Consider the following 21,219-nt stretch of genomic DNA (forward strand, 5'->3'; position numbering starts at 1 on the left):
TTTATTTAACCATTTACCTTAGTTTTAGTTTTCTGATAAGTGTATAAACTATGCTGGTTCACTCCTGTACTTCAGCACAGTGGAATTTTACGGGACACATGTTGGTTGATGCTTATAAATTCCCACAGATACGATTGAGCTAATATGGATCGGGCCTTATGCGCCCCTGCCCTGCAGCCCAATTTGAGTCATCATACAACCAAGCATTTATAGCAGTGCTATATCGATATATTTTTAAATCAAGTTCTCATGAAATTCTAGAGAGGAAATGTAATTGTTTTTAAAAGTTTCGTTTGTTTAGTGCTCCACTTCCTGCAGTTAATCATTACATTACAGGCATTTAGCAGACGCTCTTATCCAGAGCGACGTACAAGTGCATCAGTTCAAGATCATCCCCCTTCTATTTAACCTAAGGTTTTATTAAACTGTTAAATGTAAGCCGTTCCCGGCACAAAATACGCATAAAACATTGGGGGCGGGGTTATGCTTCCCTTGAAATGCTTCAAAGCATTCCCTTTTCCTCTCCTTTTAATAGTGTGTGTATTGCGGAGGGAATCGTGATGAGTCACGCCAGTTATCTTTTTTTTAATCGCGAATTTACTGACACGTGGACGACTTCCAGTAATTCCAGTCAATAATCCTTAAATAAAAATATTGTCGGTTTACCCTTTCCCGTGATACACCATGCGAGTTTCTGTAGCAACGGCGTTTTTCTCATTCCGTAAGTGAATGGGAGCCTACGCCTAAATAGTGATCTTTCAAGCCCCGAAGCATTTCTGAAGAAATTAAGCAAATACATACTCAGCGCAAAGAAAGAAAAAATACTGCCTCAAACCAATCCTTCAAATATCTTTATTGTAAATGACAAAATTAACGATTAGATCTCCCGAAATTAGTCCATCTTCACACAGTGCATCTTATTACAGTTATATTACAAAATAAAAATGGTTCCCTTCAGGTAACATTCAGTTAAGTCTACCTGAGCACGACTGAAGCAACACCCCATTTAGTATTCACTCATTTTAAAAGCCGTGTTAATTGAGAACACGCTACATAGGTGGACTAAAAAAAATCATGGAGTTACCGAGAAGGAGGGAGGTTGTGTTCTACAAAGGAACCAGATGCTTTGGAAATCTATATAAGGTCAAATTAGGCCGTTTGCATTTACAGAATATGTAAAAATATATTAAGTACTGGTCTGCTTCTGTGATAAAAAAAGAAGCCCTGATTGTTTGGAGGTGAACAGAAACTGAGGGAAGCCATGATCTTTTTGACTAAGTATTGAGTCTTAGATAGTGGATTTATAGTAATAATAACTAATAATAACCACCGCACTGAACTAGAAATAAGCACCTTTGATACCTCCAAATGAAACGCACAAACTGAAAACGAACAGGACCCAAAGGCCAGCAGAACTGATGGATAATGATGTTCCCTCCCTGTCTCGCTCTTTGGATCTTGGACGGTTAAAACAGACACAGCCAAAATTATGTTTCGGGTTTTTTTTTTTTTTTTTGGTAAATGATCTTTCTCACACTCACACACATATAGGTATGTATGTATGTATACAGAGAGAGAGAGAGAACTGAAATGTGATGGAGGATGCACTGTGGACCAGTAAACAGTACGATTTGTAGTCACAGAAATGAAATATCTAGGCCATTATGAACAATATTACATCTTTCTTTTTTATTAAAGTGTGCACATCACCAGCAAGCTAATGAAAGAACAGCATCGCAGTGCTCTAAATAAGATGATACTGTATTTGCATACTGGAATTTAAACTTCATACATAAAAGTGGTATGAAAACTTGACTAGTCCTCTAGGTGGCTGACCACCTGCAGTTACACAACCGAGAACAGACATTCAAACCTGATGATAGTATTGCATTTCAACAAACCTAAATGCGTGCCCTTATGAAATATCGCCGCCCGTTACACTGGACAAACGAATAATCTCTATTCGGTGTCACTGCAGTAGTACATCTTGGTAAGGGGAAGACTAACAACAATCTTACCTGAATCAGAAAATGTGAGAGCACGCACCGCATCTTCATTTCAGTAGCCGTGGTTACACACTAATTCCACAATCACGTTTGTAGTACACTGTAATGTCGTGATGCGGTGTGTCATATTAACCCAGTCAGCCAGAGTGAAAACCAGAAACGTCACAATTTTCCCAAAAGCTGCTGTGACAAGACCAGATGTTAGTAGCAAGTTAGTACGCGAATTTCCAGAAATTACCGTGTGTGTTTCTCAAGCTTCCAGACATTTTTGAGTCATGCAGTGTTCAAACGGGTTTCAAAGTACTTGGAAAATGAGCTATTCTGTGGCTTGCCACATAGTGGAATGAAAGTGCTTAATTACGCTTATAATGTTTACACACAATGCTTGGAGTTGTTTTCAAATCAAATTGTTTTAATTGACAATCTTTTTCACTAGAAATCAACGCAATATCGCACTTATGTTCAGACTGTAACACACTGACAATGTGAAAATGGCTATCCTAATGCTTCAACATATGCCCCTAAATTAAAATTTAAAAAATGCTGGATCTGCATTTCCTGATTTGTTATCCTTTCAAATTTCAGATGAAGAAACAAAACTATCAACACGCCTTGCTTATAACACTTAATATTCCCATCCTCATAGTGTGCTCGCCGTTACACCATAGTGAAAATACCAATGCATTCTGTGGAGCTGCTGTAACTCTGCTGGACCCCCTTCGAGCACTTGTGTTACACTGGGGGAACATTGCAATGGAGAGGATTGTCCGCGTCAGGTTAGCAGTAGCGGTCAAAACCTTGCATAACCGATACTGAGGATACAATGTGTCGCTCGATATCAGCCGGACAACCAATCACAGGAAGGCATAGGTAGGCCTTCAAGAGGGCTGAACGGTTCACCAATGTCACAGTGACCCCCCCGCCCCCTCCCCCAAAAAAAACAGGACTCTACCACTGCAGAATAATTACAGGGGTGGAAATGCAGTTTGTGGTATGAGTAAATGACTTCATAGCGAAGGAGGAATAGTTGAACGGCATAGCTTGTTTGGTCCCAGTAAGCCCTACCACCCTCCATATCAAATAAACGTATTCGATAAACAGGCCTAGATTCTGAAGCAAAGACAAGACTAAGAGGTAAAGGGCAAACTATATAAAAATTAGATGATACACTTAAGAGAACAGGCTATTGACATATTGCATAAGCTAGCTGTCAGTGCCATTTCTGCCAGTCGCAGGCCCCAAGAACCAAGCTGTCATGGTTTTACATCGAGGATAATGAATTTTGGAAAAAATCGGAAAACTTCATTCCGGAAAAAAAAAAACCCTATCACAGTTTCTGTGTATGTTTCTGTGTGGTGTAGTCTACACCCAATCTGAACAGAATTCCGGGAACCAATGACAAGAGAGCTTAAAGGGTCAGGCTCCCGGAATCAGGCACAATGCCTGTAAGAGCATGCGCTTGTACAAATCCCCTCTGGGTGATTCTCCCTCATTTCGAGGGGCTTTTCCTTCCCTGTGGCATGACAAATCCCCCCCACACAGCCCCACCATGAAATACTGCTACAGTGAAGACATGGTTCAGCTACAAAGCACAAATCCCTGAAGGTCTTCGTCTATGCCGTGCTCTCCCGCAAAGCACTACAAGTCTTTATTCTGCCATGTTGCACTGCGGTAGCCATCTTAATACCAAAACAGACATCTTCCAAGCTCCTAATAAAAAATAAACAACTCAGCCAAATGAGCACCTCTGGCTGTAAATACATACTTACTCCTCCTACAAAGGCCTACACAATAGAGTGTTTTGTTTTGTGTCTAGTCTGTGAAGCCAGCTGCATGGGGGGGGGGGGGGGGTGTGTGTCACATTTTTTGGAAATGCGATGAGCTTTAGAACCGTAAGGCTGCAAGCCCAAACCAGTCTGGATGATGCTTTCCCTGCTGGCTCTTTGGTTTTTCTGGCTGTCCTATCAGACTGAGACCTACCCCCCCCCGCCCCCGCCCCGCCCCCCGTGCTCACGGAGGGACCAGTCCAGATGTTTGTCTTGAGCATCTTCCAGAAACAAACCGCACAGAACATCAACAGATGGGGACATGGGAAAACGACCCATGACTGCTTACAGTGCATAAAGTTTATAAGTTCCCTGGTTTAATCTGAACCACAAACAAAGAATCAGATGAGGGTATGGGGTGGGGGGGGTTATAAACTGTAAATATATACCTACACACACTTTCAGTGTTTTAAAAAGGAAAAGACTAGATGCTACATCCTTCCTCTTGTTTTTCCTGCATTCGTCTCCTCAGTAGTCTTATCGCTCAGTCCTTCATTCACCAACCCCTGGTCCCCACATTACACACCTGGGGGGGGAGGGGGGGGGGTATGGACACCCGTCCTTCAGTCCCGGTCAAAGGAGCTGTCAGAAACCCTGTCCATGGTGGGCGGGGCCTTGACCGCGGCCCCCCCACGGCCCGAGTCCACAAACATGTGGGGGATGTCGTTCCCGAAGTAGATCTTACTGTTGGCGGCTATGGCCTTAAACTTCACCAGCTGGAGGTACTCCGGGGTCAGCTTCAACTGCGGGGGGGAAAGAGAGGGAGAGAAAGAGACGAACAGAGGAAAGAGGGGGAAGAGGGATGGACAGAAGGGAATGCATGAGAGTGAGAGGGAAAGAGGAAGGGAGAGAGAGAGAGATGGAGAGAGGAAGGGCAAGAGAGAAAGTTAATATTAAGAGTTTTGTGATTATATATTTATCAGTCTAGCCATAGTTATCTTGGTGTAACACTGTATGTCATTTGCATGTTGTTTGTGCTCCGGCAATATCCGCTGCCAATGAAACACTGTATTGACTTGGACTGAAGTGAATTGTATTGGACTGAACTGAATGAGTTTAGAGCTAATTCGTCAGTGAACCCTTCGCTTTGCCTTTGACGCTGCGTGTGCAGCGCGCATGTTCGTCGCGTGTCCTTCGCGTGTTCGGCGCGTGCGCGGTGTGTGGTCGAGCGCGCGCGGTGTGTGGTTGAGGGCGTGCGGTGTGTGGTCGAGGGCGTGCGGTGTGTGGTCGAGCGCGTGCGGTGTGTGGTCGAGCGCGCGCGGTGTGTGGTCGAGGGCGTGCGGTGTGTGGTCGAGGGCGTGCGGTGTGTGGTCGAGGGCGCACGCGGTGTGTGGTCGAGCATGCGGTGTGTGGTCGAGGGCGTGCGGTGTGTGGTCGAGGGCGTGCGGTGTGTGGTCGAGGGCGCGCGCGGTGTGTGGTCGAGCGTGCAGTGTGTGGTAGAGCGCGTGCGGTGTGTGGTCGAGGGCGTGCGGTGTGTGGTCGAGGGCGTGCGGTGTGTGGTCGAGCGTGCGGTGTGTGGTAGAGCGCGTGCGGTGTGTGGTCGAGCGTGCGGTGTGTGGTAGAGCGCGTGCGGTGTGTGGTCGAGGGCGTGCGGTGTGTGGTCGAGGGCGTGCGGTGTGTGGTCGAGCGTGCGGTGTGTGGTAGAGCGCGTGCGGTGTGTGGTCGAGGGCGTGCGGTGTGTGGTCGAGCGCGTGCGGTGTGTGGTCGAGGGCGTGCGGTGTGTGTTCGAGCGCGCGCGGTGTGTGGTCGAGGGCGCGCGCGGTGTGTGGTCGAGCGTGCGGTGTGTGGTAGAGCGCGTGCGGTGTGTGGTAGAGCGCACGCGGTGTGTGGTCGAGGGCGCACACTCGCCTTGTTGGCCTCGGCCGTCCGGTGAGCGGTGTAGAACTCGGCGTCTGCCCTGGCCTTCTCCCGCGCCAGGAAGGCGTCATCTGCGGAGGTCGGAGAGGGTGAGGATGACAGCGGAGGAGGAAGAGGAAAAGGAGGCAAGCGGGGTTGGGAACAGGGGACAGGGAAATGGCCCAATCAATACCGTCTCTCTGGAACGCGAAGGAGGAAAGCCATTCTGTATTCGCCGATTCACTGAGCGACAGGTTGTTTCTACATGAAAAATATTGATTTGGGCTTTAGAATTCTATGAGGAGGCTTTATCACTGGGGGGTCATTTTCGACCCTGTGGACTCCGAGTGCATACACAATATAAAAAAAGGACGGTTTATTTTTTATTTTTTTTAAAGGCCTTGCAAAAGGAAGGTAAGGAAGAAACCTTTGGTTTAACGAAACGCCACCATCCTCTGGCCAGCTCAGTCCGCTAGCTCTCTGTGATCCAGAAAGTCCGTCTTTTTTTTTTTTTCTTTCTTTCTTTCTTTTCTTTCTTTCTTTCAAGATTCGAGACGCAACGAGGACAAGGGAGGAAGGAAGGAAGAGCGCACCCAAATGAATAGAGTAGAGAGAGCGCAGCCTCTGCAGCAGAGCCCTGGCACGAGGACTCCCAAAGAATCCAGACGGTTTGGCCTCGCGCCATTCCCATTTCCCCGAAACCGCAAGCGCTCCTCTCAGAAACGACCCACTTCACTGGAGACCAGGGCACCGCGAGACACACGAAATCACAACTGCGCGCGCGCGCACGCACGCACACACACCTTCAATCTCCGATATCCTTTTCTCCGTTTCCTTCTCCATGACTTTCTGTCCAAATTTGATCTCTGCGACCTGGGCCAGTTTTTCCGCCTCTGGAGAATGGGGGGGCGAGGGGGTGCATAAACATGGGACAGCCTCACGTAAATGATGCATAAAAGCACAATCTCTTCCTAAAATGTGTGGGAGGGGGGATTTTTGTATCATCCGGTTACTCAAGTAGGAAATGACAAATGGAAACTTTTATTCCCCCCCTAGATTACATAAGGCTGGCAGTAGCCGCTCCCTGGTTCTCACTAACCAATCACGGCCCTCTTCCTCTCTGTCTCCGCCTCCTTCTCCACCACCTTCTGGGTCTGTGCGGCAATTAGCAGCTTCGTCTTCTCGCTCTCCCTGCACAAGACAGACGTGCAATCTTAAACACGCATGTGCACACACACACACACACACACACACACACGCGCACGCACGCACACACATTGCTGTGCTCTTCACTCTCAAACCGACCCTTACCTGAAAAATACCACCATGTGTACAAATCTGAATTTCCTCCATTTCTTCACTGAATTCCCAGGATGAAATAATTAAATGCTTCAAGGCAACAGCGCAAACTGAACATGTACAGTGCTTACTGTAAAAAAGGATTTATGAAAATCAGTTTGGGCCAATTTTCTCCACCAGTCCTCAGTTTTGGCAAAAGGAGAGCTTGCTTCCAAACATCTGGAACGGGGACTTACATAAGCTCGTAGTTCCTGCGAATGGACTCCGGAATGTTGGGTTTGGTGACTCGAACCGCCTGCCAGACGAGAAGGGATCACAAATTTAGTTAAAAACTAAACATTTAAACATTTCCGGCAAAAAGCAGAATGCCTCATCCACAGCAACTCACGCAGCTTCGCAACCAATGACTCTGCGTGTCCTTGTTCACCAAAGCAATTCGGGTTAAGGAACCCTGCTCAATGGTGCTAAAGATGTGCCTCATCTGGGATTTAAACCCACAAAAGGTGAACTTACAAAGCCAGTTCCCTAACCCTTACGCTACACTGTTGAGAGGCGAGGCAGAGCCGACCCCCCCCCACCCAACCTCCTTGCAACATCGTTGTCCTGGAAACGCTGTTGTTCCTGGTTAAGGTTATACACTTTGTTGTACGTCGCCCTGGATAAGAGCGTCTGCCAAATGCCTGTATTGTAATGTAATGCTGTCTGCCGTCAACTCTGCACGTGAAACGATCGCTCCTGCGGCGTTTGCCTCTGGACACTCCGGACCCTGATCACACGAACCTCAAATTTATGTGCGAGTCTCGCTGGGGAAGAGCAATCGCCAAACGCACCGCTCCGCACCCCGGCCGCGGCCTCCAGGTCTAAACTCTTTTTCTCCAATAATGTTTTTGCGTCTCCTGCCAAAACGCTCTTGGCAAGTGAGGGAAATAAAGCAGCCCATAAAAGGCTTCGGAACGCTTTGGAACACTCACGGGTTCGCAATTAATTACCCCAAGTTTGACCACTGGATTTATCGCACCTTCCTAAGGCTTGTGTCCCACGGCTGCTTCGAAGACCAAATCAGGCCTTTGTTTGGTCACTAAAAATCGAATCGGACGACCTGCGTATCGTTTCATTTCTACGTGCTCTCCCATGAGTAAATTCGTTCATTTTTTTTTTTTAATCTAATAAAAATATCTAATAAAAAACAAAATAGCACAAGATAAGAAATAAAAGTAAATAAAAGTAAATCCCCAGTGTTTGAAGTAGGATTACGGCATTTCCTGTTCTTGGAAAACAGGAAAGCAGTGGGTGGGAAAAACGAGCGTGCCCACGTTAAGTCTCTTGGAAAATCCAGTCATCGCATGAGTGCACAATGTCAACAGGGGGGTACTCTCGGGGTGGGGGGGATTGGGGGGGATTACAGACCACACTGCTCTTTGGGAAATTAGTATCACCTCGTGACATGCGAGCACTGGTTGGCTGTGTTCCATCTGAGAGTTTTTCAGAATGCACAATCTGAACGTTAGATGGCCCTTTCAAAGGCTTAGGATGACTGACCGCACCTCACGGCGAGCGTTTTGTCAGCTTAAAATACGGTTGATAATTCACCCCAGGTTGAATTTACCAAACCAGTGACCGTGATCCCCTTCATCTCTCTCTCTCTCTCTCTCTCTCCTTCTCACCTGTATGATAATTCCAGGTGCCATACTGGTCAGGTCTTCCTGTAAGGTGAGCTTCAGGTTCTCATCAATCTGATCTGAGATTGAACAAAAAAAAAAAAAAAAGCACATCCCTTAGTGTCACACAGAGCAGCGCTGGAACCAGTTTACTCGCTGTACGCAGCGCAGTCAGCAGTTTGTGTCGAGCAGCTGAACGGCTCCCTCCAGTGGACACATGCAGCAGCGCGTCTTCCGGGAGGAAACGGGGGAGACGGACCCGCTGGGCTCTCACCGAACAGGCCGATGTAGACCTCCTGCAGGGTGTGCACGCTGCAGAACTGGTTCAGCTCGTGGTGGACCTTGTTGAAAATGAGGGCCTTGTCGTAGTCGGCCGTGAAGTTCCTGACGATGTCATACACTGCAGAGAGAGAGAGAGAGAGAGAGAGAGAGGGAACCCTCTCAGTGCCAGAGCAGTCCTAGCAGCAGCGTGAGGCTAACGCTAACTGTTCCGCAGTACCGCTCCCATTTCCCCACTGATCTGTACACAGGGCCGTGTGTGAGCTCGTTAATTATTTACTGGCAGTCTCAGTCGGCCTATGGGGTTACGTTAGGCCGTTTCCTGTTTTTTTCTTTTTACAACGCCGGCCCAACACAAGCCCCAGATCTAACCAGGAAACTTAACAAGGGAATCTGCAATTTTGTCACAAACACACACACATGCAATAACACACACACAAATGTATGCATGCATTCACGCACACACACACACATACACACACACACACACACAAGCATGAACGCGTGCAAATAGGAAGGGCAAACGTACCAGCCGAGGGCACGAGGAAGTTGACGACTTCTATGCGATCGAAGTAGATCATCACCCCTCCACTGGAACGAGACAGTACCGACACAGTTACGAAGACCAAAGAGCCCAGACTAAAACCCATAAACACCGTGGGTACAATTTTTTATTTAAAACCCCAGAAAACCAAGCAGCCATGGCAGAGGAGAGAGAATGAATGTGTGGAGAAAAAAAAAGAAAAAGGGAAAATCTAATAAAACCAGGAGGCAGATGGGAGTCCTACCTGGTGCCACACGGCACGTTCTTAACTTCGTCTGTCTGAAGGGTCGTCTGAGGAAGAAAAAGGTCAAAGGACTCAAACCATCTCCCCACCACCTTGGCCTCTGTTGCACCCATCATGTCTTACTTAATCACATCTTGCTGTTGTCAAAGTTCTCGTTGTTTCCCTTTTTTCTTTATAACTTAGCTTTGTGAATAAGCTGTATTTTTATTTTTGTGAGCAGAGATGCACCGAAAGGCCTGTTCTAACCTCATGTTCTAAATGGTAAGACTTGGACGGTAAATGTTCTATCGCTCCATGAAAAAAGTATCCATAAAAAGGTATGGTTTACACCCTCCATAAAACCACTTACCAGTTACTCGTGATGCTATACTGTTAAGAAAACATGTCACAGGCATGTTAAATAAACATTTATCTACTAAATACACCTGCAAACAGAAACTACTGAGTCAAAGAAAAAAAAATTTTTCAGATCACTGCACACATTTCAGAAGTAAAGTCTTGTTTGAGGACAATACAAACACTCTGCAAGCTAAGGGTCGGGTCTTTCCAGTTGCACTGGTTGCTGTGGTGTTGACATTTCTGCCTGAAATAATCACTTGCCAACACGGTCCAGACAGGATTCAAATCAACGCTCTTATTTTGGAAACTCTGACACGGCAGTAAAGAAAGCACACACTGCTTTTTGTGGGGCAATTAAAAGGAGCAATCACAAGTACAAGTGGTGCAATACAGCTGAAAATAATGTTTTATTTCCAAAGCAGTTCGTTTTCCTGCTCACTCCTAAGACCTGACCTTTAGATTTGGTGGTAGCCGGGTAATGCTACCTCCTTGTGTGGGGCGTATTGCGGATCAATAGCCCGTTGCATGCAAATAAAACATGGTGGATGGACCCCATACATGGTAGTACCGGGTCTACGTTGAGAAAAGTAGAGCATCAGAGTAACTTATCCGCATGATGTCATGGTCCGTGCTGGGACTCCCCAGCACTCTCTCTCCTCACCTGCACAGACTTATAGGAGGTGATGAAGGGCAACATCAGGTGGAACCCTGGGCCACTGGTGGTGGTCAGAAGAGCGCCGCCTCTGGTGAACAGACAATATAGCAGTGGCATTAAATACAGTACAACAGCAACCATACCACCCTGTACCCTTCTATTGGCTAACTGATAAAGCTAAGCAGCCATACCACCCTGTACCCTTCTCTTGGCTAATTGCTAAATCTGAGCAGCCATATCACCCTGTACCCTTCTCTTGACTAACTGCTAAAGGTAAGCAGCCATACCACCCTCTACCCTTCTCTTGGCTAACTGCTAAAGCTAAGCCGCCATACCACCCTCTACCCTTCTCTTGGCTAACTGCTAAAGCTAAGCAGCCATACCATCCTGTACCCTTCTCTTGGCTAAATGCTAAAGCTAAGCAGCCATACCACCTTCTACCCTTCCAATGGTTAACTGCTGAAGCTAATCAGCTGTACCCTGCTAAAGCTAGGCCAATAAAGGACACTCTTCCCTCTGGATCAAACTGAAAATTCAACACCCCCAGTAAAGTGATGGTGACCCTGTGCTGCAGAAGGCAGTAAAACTCAATCACATCTCTCTGTGCTCATTAAAGATTTTGTGACACTTTTGAAATAACACGGACACTAATAATAAAATTAAAAAAACTGGCTGCCTACATCGGACTGGTTAATCAACCCCCTCCTGCATTCCCAAACTTCATCATAACTGCAAAAGGGAACAGAGTTCTCAGTTGAATTACCTGGTTAAATAAAGGTTACACTAGAGAAAGAATGGTTTGCTTTTGTGTGAACCCTATCCAGTTAAGCAGACTTAAAACATGATTTCAAAGGCATGTACTTTTCCCAATAACTGCATAATAAGCCACCAAGTTAATCCTTAATAAATGGACAAACTCCAGCATAGCACGCCGGGTGTGTTGTTAAATACAGGGAGGTGTTTATGCAGTTAACTTTGGAGTTAGCTGACCTGTAGTAGACTCCGGTGTGCCCTTCTTCAATCTTGTGGACAGCAGAAAATAGAGCGGCTATCCCAATTGCCAAGACAATTGAGGCAATGGCTCCCAGTTGTGTCATCCTAAGGGGAAGAGATGGAGGGAGGGACGGAGAAAGATTGATGCACACAGCTCGTAGATTTAGCCGACATCACAGTTAAAAATAACCACGAGAAGACTGTACCGTTAGCGGCAAACAGAACATAACTTAAGCGCATCGATTAAAAAAATAGACAATGGCTAAGTCCCTCTCCTTTGCACTATTCTGCAAAAAGTATCACGACACCTGACGCAACACATCCGTGACCTGTTTCTTATTACAGAACAGAGCAGGGAGAGCATTTGACGCCCTGCAATAAGAGGATTAAGCCATGACTAAGCCATCTTCTTGGAATCAAATCGCACCAACCGTAACATCATATCAGAAAGCTAGCTAACGCTAAATGAAAAAAGTGCCAAGAAACAAGCGCCAAAAGTGCTGTACAGTTTATACCCGTCCAATAACATTTCTTACGTCTTCCAGTTATCATACTAACTTCAACAAAATAGACCGCCTACATACTGTTATTGATACTGCACTTGGTCCCGTATAGCCAGCAAGTCCCAGTTATTTCAGTTAGCTAAACGGAGTGTGTGGTTTGTGTGCTATGTTAAGATAATTGCATGCAAACTATTTAGCTGGAAAATGCTAGCTAGCGCTGTGGCACACATCGCGAGTAAGTTTGTAAAACAATCGTAATGCCTATTATCACTTGGGATGGTGGCTAGCCAGCAAAACGTTTACCTAGCTAATGCTTGGTATCGATAGTTAGCTAGCAAAATTGAACATCATGTCCGGTCAGCTATCTGGCTTATAGGAAACAGAACATATAGCTTGCTAATTAAGTTGGACATTTTACTGTAATTTTCGCCAGGCGAATTTTAGAAAAAACAATTAAGATCGTGGCTGCATTTTGTACGTGTTAAATTACCTGTGCTGTCACTTTGAGGTCTGTTCAATGTACGAAAAAAATACACCTGGCCGAACAGAATCCGGAAACGCATTTTTGTGTTTTACGTCATCAAAGCGCACCATGAAGGTTAAATGCCCTTACTTTAGTCCACCATTTGAACAGTGGTAATACGGTTTTAGATGTAACCACCAGAGGGCGACATAGACAATATAATATTAACCAATTCATGCGGGTAAGCGATGAGCCGTATTTTCCCCGAGGGCCAGAAATTTAAGATTGTTTTATGATGTTGCGCCAACAACATATATAAAAATATATGCATTTTTATTTTTTGTTGTGTGGTAGCCCAAACAGAGCACTAGGATCTTTTAGTTGAGAAATATATTAACAACATAATTCCTTCTACAGTTTAATTACAATTTAATCGTTATTATTGAAAAATTTGAGATAAGTATTAAGAATACAATCAACTGTCACTTCTGGGGAATATAAGCACATTTTAAATCCAGTTTCCTGGACCTTTAGAACGTGATGCTGCAGATGTTGCATGAAAAGTACTTTATAATAAGGTATTATTATTATTATTATTGTTGCTGTTGTTGTTGTAGTACTATTATTGCATATATTCAGTTTTTTTTCCCATTTTGTCAGCCTAATGCAGAAACATTGTATCCATTTCTAGTCTTCTCTAAGAAAACAAAGCATTTCAGATTTTTGCTGTTCCTAAGAATTCTGTGTATTCCTGAAAATTCAGTTTTATGGACATACTATATATACATGTTCCATTCCACATTTCAACAGATGTTATTCTACATTTTAATGAGGGGTTGGTCAAAAAAAAATTCACTCTCGAAGTGGGTGGTGTAGAACTCACTGACCACACACTGTATCTTTACAGGCACTCATCAGTGACTGATGGTCAACTAAGAAGGAAGTAACAAGAACCTTCTACAGACGTAAGCTTTCCCTTCTACGGAGCATGGGCAGTCTGGTTGACCAGGTTACCTGATGAATTCAGTCTTCCCTGAGCATCTGGAGCCGTGGTGGCAGGTTTAAGTCCCCCAGTTACCTAAAAGAACAAAAAAAAAAGAATGAACAAAAAACAGAGGAGGAAAAGAAGTCTGTCAGAGTTCATTATGTATCGGGGGAACAGCGCTGAAATTGGCAATGCTACCCGCACTACACCGCACTGCCATTAATCATTGCTGACAAGGAAGTGGGGTTGAACGGGGGGGTTGGGGGGGGGGATGGGGGGACTGCCAGCAACTCTGTTAGCGATTATAAGGCTGGTCCCATGGAGATGGGGAGGGGTGGAGAGAGCGAGGGAGAGTGAGAGAGAGAGTGAGAGAGAGAGAGATATTTGCAAAGACCTGCCCACAGTTCAGAAACGCCACACTCCCTTTGTCATAATAACACTTAACCCGCAGTAATAATCCCAGATACAGACGACAGAGGGAACCTGAGGTGTTTTCGTTGGTCAGTCTTCCCAAAAGGAACGATTCGCACGCCCTTCTCTACTGTGTGCTGGTCCTCGGAGGTCCCCCCCTGTGCCCAAGGCAGAGTCAAAAGCTGTCCCTCTTCTTTGTCACCGGAGGACTCCTGAGTTTAGCTTTGTCATTCCCTGAGTTTTACCCCATCATTCCCTGAGTTTTACCCCATCATTCCCTGAGTTTTACCGCTGTATTCCCTGAGTTTTACCCCATCATTCCCTGAGTTTTACCGCTGTATTCCCTGAGTTTTACCCCATCATTCCCTGAGTTTTACCGCTGTATTCCCTGAGTTTTACCCCATCATTCCCTGAGTTTTACCCCATCATTCCCTGAGTTTTACTGCTGTCATTCCCTGAGTTTAATGCTGTCATTCCCTGGGATGCAGAGGGTATGGCCGTGGAATACTGAAGTTCAGCAGTGCCTCACAGACAGGGGCTCGCAGGCGTGACGGCAGCTTGCCGGTGGCGAAGGACCGCGGCGCGGGGCCCAGCACCAGTCGAGTGCGGCTTTCGTGAAGGGCGACGGCGCCATTTCCAGGGCCGTGTGTCCTCACTGAGCTGCCGCTGATGTGCGAAGCTTGACCTGCTGTCTCTGCTCTGTGTGAGCCACGAGCGCCTGGCTGCTGTGTGTGTGTGTGTGTGTGTGTGTGTGTATATGTATATGTATGGTTTTGACAGTGAAAGAAAGTCAGAGAGAGAGAGAGAGAGAGAGAGAGGGAGAGAGGGAGAGAGAGAGAGAGAGGGAGTGAGAGAAAAACAGGGAGAAATAGAGAAGGAGGGATGGATTCTTTTCCATGTGTGTCTACTTTGGCTTTTCTGCCTCCACGCCTGTGAGTACTCATAGCTACCACCACAGAGGAGAGAGCGAGAGAGAGTGAGAGAAAGGGAGAGAGGGAAGAGAGAGAGAGCGAGAGGGAGAAAGAGAGAGGGATAGAGGGGGAGAGGGGGGAAGGGAGAGAGAGAAAGAGAGAGAGAGAGAGAGAGAGGGGGGAGAGGGGCGGGAGGGATAGAGAGAGAGAGAGCGAGATCGAAGTCCCTGTTAAGTGCTCTGCTCAGAAGCACGTCTAGCCTCATTAGCTGTCAGTTGTAACAATAGTGAACTGGCAGCGAAGACTGCTCTGAGTCTCACAACCATAAATCACCGCCTGACAGCCGGCCTGACAGGCTGGGAACCGGCACACATGCGATCCGCGCTCTCTCCCACATTCACCCCACGGAGCGTAGCGCGCTGGCGATGGGCTCCTCGCACTCTCTCACACGCTGAAGTATGTGCACACACACACACACGCGCGCGCATGCACGCACGCACATACAGGCACGTACACGCACACACAGAACACTATCAAATCAGTACTCCGGAGGGGAGTGTTGAAGTGCTGAAAGGGGTTGCCATCGTGAATGCTGGTTCTGTACAGGCATTTTGTCAGAGGCAGATATGCGTGTGTGTGTGTGTGTGTGTGTGTGTGTGCTGGATGTTCATTAGCCTGGTTGCTGGGTGTCCATTAGCCCTGGTGCTGGGTGTTCATTAGCCCTGGTGCTGGGTGTTCATTAGCCCTAGTGCTGGGTGTCCATTAGCCCTGGTGCTGGGTGTTCATTAGCCCTGGTGCTGGGTGTTCATTAGCCCTGGTGCTGGGTGTTCATTAGCCCTGGTGCTGGGTGTTCATTAGCCCTGGTGCTGGGTGTTCATTAGCCCTGGTGCTGGGTGTTCATTAGCCCTGGTGCTGGGTGTTCATTAGCCCTAGTGCTGGGTGTCCATTAGCCCTGGTGCTGGGTGTTCATTAGCCCTGGTGCTGGGTGTCCATTAGCCCTGGTGCTGGGTGTTCATTAGCCCTAGTGCTGGGTGTTCATTAGCCCTGGTGCTGGGTGTTCATTAGCCCTGGTGCTGGGTGTTCATTAGCCCTGGTGCTGGGTGTCCATTAGCCCTGGTGCTGGGTGTTCATTAGCCCTGGTGCTGGGTGTCCATTAGCCCTGGTGCTGGGTGTCCATTAGCCCTGGTGCTGGGTGTTCATTAGCCCTGGTGCTGGGTGTTCATTAGCCCTGGTGCTGGGTGTTCATTAGCCCTGGTGCTGGGTGTTCATTAGCCCTGGTGCTGGGTGTTCATTAGCCCTGGTGCTGGGTGTTCATTAGCCCTGGTGCTGGGTGTCCATTAGCCTGGGTGCTGGGTGTTCATTAGCCCTGGTGCTGGGTGTCCATTAGCCCTGGTGCTGGGTGTCCATTAGCCCTGGTGCTGGGTGTTCATTAGCCCTGGTGCTGGGTGTCCATTAGCCCTGGTGCTGGGTGTTCATTAGCCCTGGTGCTGGGTGTTCATTAGTCCTGGTGCTGGGTGTTCATTAGCCCTGGTGCTGGGTGTTCATTAGCCCTGGTGCTGGGTGTTCATTAGCCCTGGTGCTGGGTGTCCATTAGCCCTGGTGCTGGGTGTTCATTAGCCCTGGTGCTGGGTGTCCATTAGCCCTGGTGCTGGGTGTTCATTAGCCCTGGTGCTGGGTGTCCATTAGCCCTGGTGCTGGGTGTTCATTAGCCCTGGTGCTGGGTGTCCATTAGCCCTGGTGCTGGGTGTTCATTAGCCCTGGTGCTGGGTGTCCATTAGCCCGGTGCTGGGTGTCCATTAGCCCTGGTGCTGGGTGTTCATTAGCCCTGGTGCTGGGTGTCCATTAGCCCTAGTGCTGGGTGTCCATTAGCCCTGGTGCTGGGTGGTGTGGATGACATCGCTGCAGAGGAAGGAAGCGAGAGCGGGGCCTGCAGGTCATTAATCACAGCCCCTGACACGCAGACGAGGGGGCTGGGGGACACTCCCCCCCCCCCCCCCCCCAAAGCTCACAGCTGTCTCTTGCTCAACTCACAGGAGAGGTGAACCTCCTCTGGCCCTCCTCTCCCCTCCTCCTCCTCCTCCACTTCTGCTTCTCCCTTTCATTTCTGACCGTGCCCTGTCCTCTGTTTCTCGCCTCGCTGGCCCCCAAACCCCCTGCCCGACCCCAAACCCCCCCCCCCCACGTTACTGATTTTGTAGCAGATGTCGAAACATGGCAAGGTGTACAACCATGCCACCTTAGCTTTTAGTTTCTGTTCCTTATCTTCAGCTCCCCTCCCCCCTCCCCCAAGTAAGATGCATGGATATTTTCAGTATTTTCAGCCCCCCCATCATCCTCCCTAAAACCAGATTCTATAGACGCACCAGATGTTCAGCACCTGAGTTCATTCTATCCTTTCTGCTCCTTAGCTACAGGAGGTTCCGGTTGGCAACAGGAGTTTCTTGAGCTGTATAACAGTACAGAAGGTCCATTTCCTATTTGTCATGATTTAGTCTTGGCCCAAACCACAAATATTCCTAAGACACATCAAACCGGAAAGTTTCTGTTTCAGTGGTAGGGACAGTGAATTTGCAGAGTTGAGTATCTGGTGCATGTGAAGGATCGTGGGCGCAGCCTCCCTCTGCTCCTGCTCTGCTGTTTCCCATAAACTTTTTCCATATGGGTGCCGCTTGCTCTTGCTTCATCTGAGGATTTACGAGAGTGTTTGAAGGAGTGTGTGGGTGTGAATGTGTGCACAGCCACATATGTGTGAGAGTGTGTGTGTGCGTGTGTGTGTGCGCGTGTGCATGTGTGGTGTGTGTGTGGTGGATGTGTGTGTGTGTGTGTGTGTGTGTGTGTGTGTGTTTGTGCGTGCATGTGTGGTGTGTGGCTGTGTGCGTGTGTGGTGTGTGTGTGTGGTGTGTGTGTGTGCATGTGTGGTACGTGTGTGTGTCTGCATGTGCGTGTTCTGTGAGGTTAGGCAAAGTTCAGAGTAGGCCACATGGAGAGGAGAGTTAGCGGATGAGCTGGTGGATGACACAAGGTTTCAGTAAAAGAACACATCGGGGATGTTCACAGCTGTTCGCCATTTCTGAGTCCTCTTCCCATGAAGAGAGCAACTGCCGCAATCCGTGGCCTCGCTTCAGGGATATCGGCCAAACCCAAAACCCCTGTCCTCTCCGGGCCTTCGAAACCAAGTCCAGACGGTTAGCATTGGCATCGCAGACACGCCCTGCCTAAGCCCTGCCAGCAATCTCTCCCCATCACTTTAGTTAAATAACACGAGGGAGAGACGATTGCTCTCTCGCACAACATTAATGACAAAATGGGGGGATCTGGTACTCCGGTCAGGGAGGGAAATAAGTGAGCGAAATGGAGGTAGTTACACGGCCCTGATATCTGGGGACGTGACCACCAGCCGGTGGTTCTTTGAGACGCTGATCCGATGTGACGGTCGGACTGAATGACCGCGTACTTCCCGGCTACCTTTGTGTCATTGTTCGTGTCCGCGCGGGGGGGTGGGGGGGGGGGGGGAGGCAAGCCGCGTGTCCCGGTCTCTGATGCATTGTTTCAGCTGAGTCTCTCTGAGCCTCGGCTCTGTTACTGGCTTCCCACACATAAAAAAAGCAGCAGGAGAGAGAGAGAGAGAGAGAGAGAGAGAGAGAGAAGGCAGGCTTCAGCACTTTACCACTGGAGCAGAGGACAATTAATCACTACAGAGGTCAGGCCTGACAAGACCAGCTCTTTCTTCTCTCTCCCTCTCTCTCTTTCTTTTGCTCTCTCTCTCTCTCTCTCTTTTTCTCTCTCTCTCTCTAGGAGGAAGAAAGCCACAGAACAGAGGTTTAGAGTGAAAACAAACCAGCTTACCGCCTTTCTGTTCAGGGGGCGATCTAGCTTTTTTCGGTGCCTTCACCACTGTGGTGATTTTACAGCAGGCATTTAAGTAGGCAGCCGTGGCGAGGCGAGGACCCCGATGTTTCAGATCTCGCAGGAAGGACAGCGGCGTTCTTTTGGGACCATTCCAATGCAGGGTCCTGGCAACATGGGCGAGGCTGTGATGTCAATCGCCTGATTGTGTTTGACACCTTAATTTGTACCTGGAGTGAGGTTAAAAGGCTAGGACAAATAGAGAGAGGGAGAGAGGGGAGTTTTTTAATCAGAGTAAATAGGCTGTGTCAGCTGGTGACAAAAAAGACCGCGGCAATTATCCTGATAGCCGGGGTGCGAAAAGGCTTTAAACTTTTGAAGTAACCCGAGAGGAAGTCTCCTCCATTCCAAGCGGTCAGTGGCGTTCAGCTGCGCACCCCTTGTTTTAGAGTGGCAAAAACACCCCTTGTTTTAAGAGTTGGTGCTCTGTACCTTCTATCCACTACTTTTTGAAACTGCAGAAACGGCAACAAACATTTATTAGCTGCCCACCCCCTCTGTCTGCCTCCCGCCCCATTAAGTTTTCTTCAATGTGATGCAAAAGTATGCAAGAGTCATTCCATTCATTTTCAATCAGTCCCTCCCTCCCTCTCTCTCTCTCTCTCGCTCGCTCTCACTCCTTCCAAATTTCCACCTCGCCAGCTCGTAATGTTCCACACCACAACTCCCTGTACCCCCCCCACCCCACACCCCCACCCCTACCTTCCCTCTCTCCTCTACCTAGAACCCCCCCCACCCCCCACCCCCCTTCCTCTAACCTCAGTGAGGCCTCACACACAAGCCCTGCCATAAATCAATGGGCAGAATCATGTCTGCCAGGGAGACTAAACAAGAGCGTTTGTGAGGATTTGCTCTTGCCCATTAATCATCTTGGCAGTTTGAAAAACACATTTCCCCTTTAATGGCTGTATTTGGATAATCAGGCCTGTTTCCCTCCCTGCCTCTCTTCTCCTCCGCTTCCCCCCCCTCCCTCCCTCCCTCCTTCCTTCCCCCCCTTTTCTACCACGCCTGAAGCAACACTGTGAGACAGCTGGGTTAACTTACCACTGTGAGAGAGAGAGGGAGAGAGAGAAAGAGGGAGAGAGTGAGTTAGAGAGAGAGAGAGAGAGAGAGATGAACAGACCAGCACCACTATCACTATCACCAACCCCATCACTCAGCTTCAGAACAACATCTCAAGAACACCTCCAATTAGAGTGAACCAAATTATCACCTCAAAAACTCAAATTTGAACAATTGGGATACAACTACTAAAACGACTGCTATCAGGCTCTGAACAGAACCGAATATTGTGTCCGTGACCACAGCCTGGTCATCAAAGAGGGCTGGTGCAGGTAAACCTGGCTAGCCAGCGATCAGTGCACGAGCAAAGAGGCAGAGACAGATTCATATTACATTACAATTTCCTCAACTTGCAAAATGTGAGTGACAACGAAATTTTATCAATAGCATTTGGAGGACTGAAGATTTCTCATCATAATGAAGAAAAATCCTGCCTTCTGAAGAGTGTTTGTGATCTGTTGGACAGATTTTTGGGGGCTTGTCTTCATTATGGCTTACCAGGCTCTTTGTGATTTCTGAGCTCACCTGTGCTCTCTTCTTATTGATGTTCCAAACAGTTTATTTTGGTTAGGCTGAGGTTTGGCCTATGTCTCTGTTTTGTTTCTTATTTCTCAGCCTCATAATGGATTCCTTGTCTTTCATTGCCGCAGCTCTGGTTCTCATATTGTCAAAAGCCGATAACAGACTCCAATATATTTGACAAGTTAATTTATTTACAATTGTTATTTTGTTGACTTATTTTTAAAAAATGGTTAACTTGCCACAATTAGAGAGGAAGAGGGAGAGGAAGGGGGGAGTGAGGTTACTCCACATCCTAAAGAGGGTTCTAAAACAATAAAAGATAATTCCTGGTTCTATGAGCAATGTTTTATTACCCAGTTTGTCTCTGGCTTTATAAACATCAGCATAATGCAAACACACACACACTAGAAGCGCACACGTATACACATACATTATTATATTATGATTCATACATTATGTATACCCTGAAAATAACATGCTTTCACATGCCTGGAATACCCACGGGCTCTTGGAGCATAAGCATATATGTGTTCTGGAGTCTGCTGGACTGCACCAATGTCAGTGCCATGTACGCGTGATCCTTTTCCATGCCACACACCTCGTGCTGTGCTGCATACCTGTGGCCGGGAACATGCACCCACCCCGTGCATTGTAACGTGTGTGTGACCCTTCACACACACTGTGATGCGTTAGGGACAGGTAGGCTTTTCTGTTGACAGGCAGACTTCTTGGGCCCAATTCTGACCGGAAAACATTTATTTACAACTAGAACTTCCA

The 21,219-nt window shown here is 47.7% G+C and overlaps 1 protein-coding gene across 3 annotated transcripts; it reads right to left on the minus strand.

Moving 5' to 3' along the window:
• Positions 1-838: 838 nt before the first annotated feature.
• Positions 839-12,808, minus strand: erlin2 (ER lipid raft associated 2). Of its 3 annotated transcripts, none has more exons than XM_035379569.1 (12): positions 12,673-12,808; positions 11,677-11,784; positions 10,693-10,774; positions 9,693-9,739; positions 9,434-9,495; positions 8,900-9,025; positions 8,632-8,705; positions 7,204-7,262; positions 6,768-6,859; positions 6,472-6,561; positions 5,681-5,760; positions 839-4,575 (listed from the first exon to the last, which is right to left on the minus strand). In XM_035379569.1, the coding sequence occupies exons 2-12, from the start codon at positions 11,781-11,783 to the stop codon at positions 4,396-4,398; spliced, it is 999 nt and encodes a 332-aa protein (XP_035235460.1). In that variant the 5' UTR covers position 11,784; positions 12,673-12,808; the 3' UTR covers positions 839-4,395. The 3 variants fall into 3 exon arrangements, with proteins under 3 accessions (XP_035235460.1, XP_035235463.1, XP_035235462.1); XM_035379572.1 differs by lacking the exon at positions 12,673-12,808 and adding an exon at positions 12,486-12,527; XM_035379571.1 differs by lacking the exon at positions 12,673-12,808 and adding an exon at positions 12,264-12,474.
• Positions 12,809-21,219: the final 8,411 nt, after the last annotated feature.

The sequence above is a fragment of the Anguilla anguilla genome, chromosome 10 (genome assembly GCF_013347855.1).
Source record: "Anguilla anguilla isolate fAngAng1 chromosome 10, fAngAng1.pri, whole genome shotgun sequence".
Classification (NCBI taxonomy): domain Eukaryota; kingdom Metazoa; phylum Chordata; class Actinopteri; order Anguilliformes; family Anguillidae; genus Anguilla; species Anguilla anguilla.